The sequence below is a fragment of the Hippoglossus hippoglossus genome, chromosome 14 (genome assembly GCF_009819705.1).
Source record: "Hippoglossus hippoglossus isolate fHipHip1 chromosome 14, fHipHip1.pri, whole genome shotgun sequence".
Classification (NCBI taxonomy): domain Eukaryota; kingdom Metazoa; phylum Chordata; class Actinopteri; order Pleuronectiformes; family Pleuronectidae; genus Hippoglossus; species Hippoglossus hippoglossus.
The window spans coordinates 22,803,332-22,812,191 of NC_047164.1; the positions used below are offsets into that span (position 1 = coordinate 22,803,332).

The following is an 8,860-nucleotide window of genomic DNA, read 5'->3' on the forward strand; positions in this document are numbered from 1 at the left end:
GAAAAGGGTAGACAGACAGCTAGTCTGAGGTATATATTCATGTGCCCTGATTGATGTCCTAATATTCAAAGCACATTCCTCTGTGCATCAATGGGATAAATGGTCATTAAAGGCTTCAGCGATGCTGCAGGTATAGAGCCTGCATTAGAACGTACAGTAAGAATTCAAAGGTGAAAGTGATGGTATAATTTAAAGAGTGAATGTAGTTGCTTCTTACCAGAGACATAAAAGGTGTCACTATATTTAAGTGAACTTGCAGTTTACATCCCCAAAAAACTATGAGCCCCCAGTTCTCACACTTTAACAGATTTACTGACACTATTCAAAGCCTGAGGGATGCAGTCAGTTCGAGCCAACATGAGAAGCAGACCACCAAAAAAAGTGTAGAATCCTTGTGTTTGGACTGAAGCCCACATTTTCATTGTGCGACAAGTCTTCCATATCAGGCAGCTGTTAGCTTTGTGGATTAAGCTCTACCTTCAGACACTGGCAACGATTATTGCCTCTGTCACGTGTTCCTCTGTCAGTAACATGCCCTCTGCCTCCAGTCAATCCAACTACTTATCAAGGGACTCTGGACAGAAAAAGAGGAGCCCTGCTGAAAACAGGTTTGGTGTTTGTCTTGACACCATGTGCACTTTGTCCTAACACCACTTCCACCCTTCCCCCCAGTCTTCTAAAACATACAATGCCTCTAAAAAGTATTCACCTCCCTTGGATGTTTCACCCTTTTGTTGCTTTTATACATGAAATCATGGTCAATATAATTTGGCTTTTTTGACAAGAATTTGCAAAAAAACCTTCTTTCATGTCAAAGTGAAAACTGATTTTTATAAACTAATGTCAATTAATAAAAAATATATAGTGTAAAATAAGTGTTTGCATAAATATTCACCCCCTTTAAAGTGACTGACCTAATTCAACAGAGGTCCAGCTAGTTGATGCCAGCAGTGTCACAATGAGTGAAATGGAGATGACCTGAGTGCAGTTGATGTGTGTCAAGTGACTGGAGTATAAAAACACCTGTGTCTGGGAGGTCCAGTCTCTGGTTCATCAGGATTCCTGCTACAATTGCAACATGAAGACAAAAGAACACTCCAAGCAACTCAGAGAAAAGATCATTGAAAAGTATAAGTCAGGAGATGGCTACAAAAAGATTTCCAACTCACTGGACATCCCACAGAGTTCAGTTAAATCCATCATTAGGAAATGGAAGGAGTATGGCACTTGTTTAAATCTGCCTAGAGCTGGCCGCAAACCACACCATCTCCACCGTGAAGCATGGTGGTGGCAGCATCATGCTCTGGGAATGCTTCTCAGCAGCAGGCCCTGGAAGGCATCCATATTTCCAACACTTACCAAATCATTTAAAATTCTGACACCATGAATGCAACATGGTGTCGATAAAAAAAAATCTTCCTCAAGGTTGGGGCGGTAAATGGTCGTATTTATATAGCACTTTTCTAGACTTGATGACCACTTAAAGCACTTTACAGTACAGGTTTTTTTGCCATTCACCAATTCAGACCCGCAGTCATATTTATCTATAGGCAGCATTATTTCTCTAAAAGGGGCAATTTGGGGTTCAGCATCTTGCCCAAGGACACTTCGGCATGCAGATGGTTAAGACTGGGAGGGAACCGCCAACCTTCTGGTTACAGAACAACCGCTCTACCCCCTTACCCACAGCCGCCATGGAATGTTATAACCAATGAATGGATTGTTCATTTCTTTTGCATTGATACTGAGAATAAATATATTAAACTAGCACTGGCAAAATATTAACTAACAAATATTCTCTCAGACTTTTCTCATTTCACTTTGTACTGAAAATGCACTAAATGTTGTTAAACACAGCCTCACACTGATCAAAGCTCCTGTTCTCCTGCGTGGTCAGCTTTAATGTTACCAAATCAATTAATCACATTTTTTGTATAGCCCATATTCACAAATCATAATTTGTTTCATGGAGCTTAACAAGGTGCAAAATCTTCAGCCCCTTAACCCTCATCAAGCAGGCTGTTCTCATCAACATTTCGTAGGAAATGCTAATAAAAAAGTTTTGTCTGTTTTCCCTCAGATACCTACATCTTCCTTTGCACACCGAGAAGGTAATGTTATTCTGACAATCGTGACAAACACTCATGACCAATTGGTCACTAATAGGAGGACACTATAGTTATTGAAAGACTAATTTATTATAAGATAATATGGCCTCTGATGGATGAACTGTAATATTTTTGTCTCTTTTCCCTTTCAGTTGAAATGCCAGGCTCAACTATTAAAACCTGCATATCTTGCATGCAACATATGTGTTGCATGCAAGATATGCAAACTTTGTGGAGGCCAACAACAAGTGAAAAAAACGGTAAAGGAAAAGGCAGACAAGGAATGGGGGGAAAAGTTAAAAAAAGGAGGTAATACTTCCAAGTTAATCGATGCTGCCCAGATTCTGGTAAGCTCTTCACTACCTGTAGCCTGCTGACTCTTCACACTAGCTACATATCCCGGTCGAATGAATGTATGATAGTAATAATTATAATAATACATTTTATTTGTATAGCACTTTTAAAAGGTACTCAATGGCACTTTGCATGGTAAAAACACTGACAGTAAAAACAATAACAACAAGGTAACATTATAGCAGTTAAAAGACACTTATTACATAAATAAATCGCAGATTAAAAGCAGAATAAAAAAGGTATAGAGATTAACTTTAGATGCCTTGAAGTGCTATAATTCTTGTACGAAAACACTGTAAATACAAAGAAGTAAGAAATTCAGGTGACATATATGTCAAACATTCATGCTCAAATCGTACAATCGTACAATACAACACATAAAATTGTTAGTCATTGTTTTTTCTACCCTCCCAAGGTCATAGCCCCATTTCTTACGAAATTTACTGCCCAGAAAATTTCAAATATCTCAGTTCAAAGGCCACACTGTATGACCACTAGACCAGAATTTTGGAAAAATAGTAAACAGGGAGTAATACATTTGTTATGTCTCTCTCTGATTTCCATCAAACTAAACTTTGTACTATAATAGCAAGGATGTCTGTAAAGTTTAAAGTCATTTTGCTTTTCTAATCTGACAAAATTTGGATACCTCCAAAACTTGTTTTTCCTACTCCTTCTAAGCAAACTTAACTCTCAATGAACTTTGTTTGGCATCTTTTGACTACTATAGGGTGGACAGGTTATAGGCCATACTGTTTGACCAGATCAGGGCCATGGTCAATTGGCACAATAAGGATATGGAGCTACTGACAATATAATGCTTTTTGTTTTTAATAGTTAATCCATTTTGATTATGTTCCCGATTTGTTTTCAGGTTCACAAATTCAAGATGGCAGGGTTGCACCCTGTTCTTCTTTTTGGAACAAAGAAGAAGAACTGTGTGTCCTGTGACTGCCTCAGTGGCCTGGAGGTAGTCACAGACACGGAAAACGCGTCGGTGAAAGCAGTACGCACACTTTATGAAAGCCTCTTGTCAGGTTAGTCCACAAAATGTTTTGTTTGTGCTAGTGTAGTCTTTATTAAATATTTTTGGTTACAATTCATGATCTCACGACACCAACTCTGGGTGGATACAGTCTACAGTGAGCTTTGAACCCTCATTGAATCATTATACATTTTATGATCAGAAACCATATTAGAAGAAAACCACAACCCCTTCGACCAGATATATAGAATTACAGAGTTATCATCCAAATATGTTTATTTCTTTTAAATCTTTCTCTCTTTGAATTTACAAAGTCATCCTTGGTGTATGGACAGTATCAACAAGCATACAATACTGGCAGCAACTCCAGCATTGAACATGAAAATCAAATTGTAAATATTCTTTTGCATTATTTGTATTCTGCCTTCGTTTTATCAACAATGTTGTTCATGACTTCATGCTGCCTTATCCATCTGCTGCACTTTCTCCACAAATTGTCCAAGCCATTCAAATTCCAGGGTTCAATTTGCACAACCATTTTTGTAGCTTTATTTGTACATATGCAGTCCATAAACATGTGATTAGGAACCTTTACGATTATAAAGGTGTTTCTCCCTTAACAACTGACTCATATTTTTTAATAAGCACAAATTAGATCCTAAACGTATACGCTGCACACTGAATACGCTTTAGCATTTATTCTTGACCTAGCTCCTGTGCTGCTGACTATGTCTTTCATAGGCTTTACTACACTTAGATGGCCATTGTGTAACAGGAGATGTTTAATAATGTGAGATGAAGTACAACTTTGAAATTTATAAGTGTGGAATTAAAAAGTAGGATAGTCACAATAATCAGAACTAAAAGTTGACAGTTTTATGATGTCACCAGACTTCCATCTCAGTAGAGTGGAATTTTACTAAATCAAACAACCACATTATTTAAATTGAGAACTACCTTAAGATAACATTTGGGCTATATCAGCAAGGCCAACCCAGCCACAGAAGCCACAGTAGTTCTACCAAATGTAGCTCAGTATGGTTTTATGAGGGGCAGGCATTTTTTAGGTCTGTATGTGTTTGTCTGTCTGTTTATTGTGCGTATCTTTGTGTTCACTCCCATGTGTGCAAATGTTTATATCATGGAAAATAACCTTTTTTTGAGGCATCACTGGCAGCTATGTAATGTCTGTCTAGGCTTTTATAATGAATGTCTAATAATGCCAGAAATGTTGTGAAATGAGACAGTATCAGTAATTGCCCTTGTGTAATGTACAGGATCAAGATAGATTAACACTCACAAATATGTTCTAGTGTAGATACTTACCTTTACTCACACTTTGTCAATACTTGAAAAAGCCTATTATTATAATTGTTATTAAATTGAGTGCCCTTATACAACAGTATGGCATAATACAGCTATAATTCCCTTTACATATTCCATGACATGTGCAGAAGACATGTATGGTGTCAATATTTCATCATCACCTAAGATAACTCTTTTTCAAACAGTGATAGTTAAAAGAGAGAAGGCCAACACATCAACTCCGGTGGACCCAGAGGGACCGAGGGAACTGGCTGAATCCCCTCTTCATCCAGAAGCCGAGGAGGAGGAGGAAGAAGAAGAAGAAGAAGAGGAAGAGGAAGAAACATTCAGCCTCTTGTTGACTCCTTGTGTAAGAAGGGCCACATGATAATTTATTTACCATAAGATGAGAAGATGTTTGTCAACAACCTTTGATGTCTGTGCTTACCTCTGAACCTATGAGGGACACAAGAAATATGTATATAGCTCATCGCCTTGCTTGTGCCCATTGTTTGCCAGATTTGTTTCTTGGGAAGGGTTTGGGTGGTTGTGTTTTCAATGGATATGTCTCTGTCATCCTCTTAAAAAAACATTTAAGAGTCGATCAAACCAGCAAAGTTGTCAGATGGATGGCTGCATCAAAATAACAGTAATTCTGTTGTCAATTTTTGTGTATGTGTTGCCTATGCTGGAAATAAGTTTTATGTGCACCACATAATCAGTCTCATGACAGACTACAAAAACGGAGGAACTTGCCAAGATAAGTTCAGTGTTTCTTCAACTGCTTGAATCATTCTTTGGTTTACACTGTGCAAAATGAGTTTGGCCAGGTGACGGTACCATTGCTTAATTTGGAGATTTACGAAACTCTGCAATTGACCTGTGTAGCTTTTCTCTGGATGAGTCAACAACAGCTAGCTTTAACGTCAATCAGAATTTTGAAGTATCAACAGTATTTACTTTATTTTTTGACTGAATCATTAAAAACACTATAATGTTTGAACATCTATGAAGGTCACTGATAACAAATAGTAAATATTAATTATTTAATATATGTATTCCACAAGGAATACAAAAACAAATACAAAACAAACTCTGTGGATAATGTTAATGAGGCCTATTATTTTCTCAGGATCCTATATTATCCTAAATGAGTACAACTACTTTGAGACACACCTTCCACAACCCCACACATCCACACACACATACAGCTGATATTGAGCCACTTCATACCAACGATAAGCCAGAGGTCTGAATGAGGAGTCTTATAATTTTGGTGTGCACTTATCCCAAATCTGAATTAGGCCCTTATAGAGTTTTTATCTGAGATGGTCTGTGGCCAGCCTAAGTCTCCCAGATTTTATGATTGTAATATAATGTTCATGCAAATTGGCCTCTTTGGTGTTCCATTGATAAAATTTGCACGTTGAGATTGTGGACCATCCAATAATCATGCACTCTTTAAAAGGGATTATTCCCATATGTTTACAAGTCTAATCTTACTAACATCCAAGTTAGTTTCAATAAACATCCTGGAATACATTCAAAAGTATTTACTTTGTCGTTTATGTTTATTCTCTTTTGCCAACTGTACATTAGACCCTGCACCTACAGCTCCTACCACAGCCCCATCCACCTCCCATTCACCTCCTGGACCAAGTTCCCCATCCTCATCTCCCCACTCCAACTCCAAAGAGAGCTGTCCAACATTATATTCAGGTAAGACCCTGCAAATAAACCATTTACGTAAAGTATGTTTACCCCATATTTTCATTTAATATGTGGACTTTCACCACGGTTCAAACAAGGTTCATCAAATTTTGAGTTCATCATAAAGATCATCATGATAAATCTGACTCCAGTTTTAGAGAAAACTTAGGCCATGACACCACAAGACACTTGGACACAATGTGTAACACTGTCCTTTTTCATATAGACTGTTCTTACTAGCATATAATGGTAATTTGTCACCCTTAAATATCATATTAAAATGTCTTTACCTTAGATAACTTTTTTCTCTTTTGCCAACTGTACATTAGACCCTGCACCTACAGCTCCCGCCACAGCCCCATCCACCTCCCATTCACCTCCTGGACCAAGTTCCCCATCCTCATCTCCCCCACTCTCCAACTCCAAAGAGAGCTGTCCACCATTATATCCAGGTAAGACCCTGCAAATAAACCATGTTAGGGACCAGAAACAATGGCTACATTTTCAGTTTTCAACAGCAGATCCCATTTGTTTTGATTAGAAGAAGTTGTTATTAAACTTAAAGGAGCATAGACTTTGAAAGTATGATATTTCATGTGCCTAGTGGATACAGAATGTACTGCCCCATTTATGTATTTCTGTGCCTGGCAGATCAATTTAGGTATTAATAAGTGAAACTTCGAAAAGATTTTCAGTAACATTCTTTTCTATGTTGGATCTCAAACGTTTTCTTCCCCAACTCCCTAGGTGGCCGCAAAGGAGGGAAAAAAGTCAACCCAACAAGTAAGATTTAATCACTATTCCATTTTGCATTTTCATTTCACATTTTTAACAGAGTTAAGCAAATACTATATCAAGTTAGATCTAAATATGACATTTGGAGTTGTGGCTAACTACTAATATTTCTATTCCTCTGACTAGGCAATGAATTGTCTCTTTTAATTTTTCAGATTGCAATTACCACAACTCAATGGGAAGCTACCCATATTCAAAAATCACCGCTGAAAGAATTCGAAATGTAAGTTGAATATTGCACATTTGCACTGAATTAAAATATTTTATGGTACACTTATGTATATTTTACAATTAATGTTTTACAATTATGTTTCCAGGGAAATTTGTAAATTGACAACATAATGTGTAAATGAATGTGTTAATGTGTACATTCCTGGATCAGACATGATATGTGTTTGTCAATCTGGTTAGAAAACATCTTATGCAGTAGGGGATGCTGATTAAACAAGATGGTTTGATTTGCATTTTCAACACTACACATGCAGATAAGAACTGCCCTGTGTGCAATTATCCAAGTGAATTCTTACTCACCATTAGTTTTGTGAAATACATAAAATATTCTGTTTACACAGTTTAATAATGTGGTACTTTACATATGACATCTGACTGACCTTTGCAGGAAGATCCTGTCAGGGCTTCTACTGTCAATTCTCATATTTTAGAGGAATATGCACATTAACTGCTTCATATACACATGATTTTTTTCATTGTTAATGTTTTTCATTTTTATTCTTTTTGGCCACTGATTGTTTTCAGGGGGAAAAGGAGGTGAAGGTGAGGGGGCTGCCATGCCCCAAATGGTATGTATGTGTGATAGATTGATTTTATTAGGAAGCTGACTATTGATATAAATTCAATAGGCAATAAAAGCAGTCATGGGGACATAAAAACAAATGGAATTCATTTATTGTCTTACAAAGGGTTAAAATGTTTAAGCTATAAGAACAAAGTCCTGTGAAAAAGGCTAAAGTTTTAAACAAAAAGGGTTAACAGAGTTAAAAACCTTTTTGTTAAAAGAATAAGGATTTCTACCTGCCAGATGAGCTAATCTGTAATCTACTGGTATAGTCTGTTTGAGAGGTGACATTGGTGATTGATTAGTCATACCTGCAGAGGCTGGATAGGGGAGCTCTTGGCCATGGTGCCATTCTCAATGAAGCTGCCAGAGAGGAAACATGGTGTCCGAGCATCTTTATTGATATCTCCCCTTTTCAGGTACGAATGAATGTTTATGCTCTTGAATATGTTTGCTAAGTTGTTTTGTTACCATGTTACCATTATTTTGATTTGTTGGATCGATTTGGTATACTGTTATGCAGCTGGCTAAACTCCGTTCTTCCAGTAGCAGGCATGGAGCGGCAAGAGGTTAGCGTAAGTGCAACAGATGTTGTGTGCATTGTGACTGTGTTTAGCTCAGTAAGACACACAAACAGAGTATGAGGTTGCTAATGTGTATGTGTGTGGTTCATTTTCACTATGTTTATGGGTGTGAATAATTAGGGCCCGAGCACCGACGGTGGGAGGCCCTATTGAAATTGAAAAGATTATTATTATTAGGGCCCGAGCACCTACGGTGGGAGGCCCTATTGAAATTGAAAAGATT

General features: G+C 37.5%; 1 protein-coding gene across 1 annotated transcript; it reads left to right on the top strand.

The window, feature by feature from the left end:
* Positions 1 to 2,409: 2,409 nt before the first annotated feature.
* Positions 2,410 to 7,467, top strand: LOC117774852 (bromodomain-containing protein DDB_G0278469-like). Its single transcript, XM_034607511.1, has 6 exons — positions 2,410 to 2,455; positions 3,337 to 3,499; positions 4,959 to 5,123; positions 6,792 to 6,946; positions 7,214 to 7,245; positions 7,413 to 7,467. The coding sequence occupies exons 2-6, from the start codon at positions 3,352 to 3,354 to the stop codon at positions 7,465 to 7,467; spliced, it is 555 nt and encodes a 184-aa protein (XP_034463402.1). The 5' UTR covers positions 2,410 to 2,455; positions 3,337 to 3,351.
* Positions 7,468 to 8,860: the final 1,393 nt, after the last annotated feature.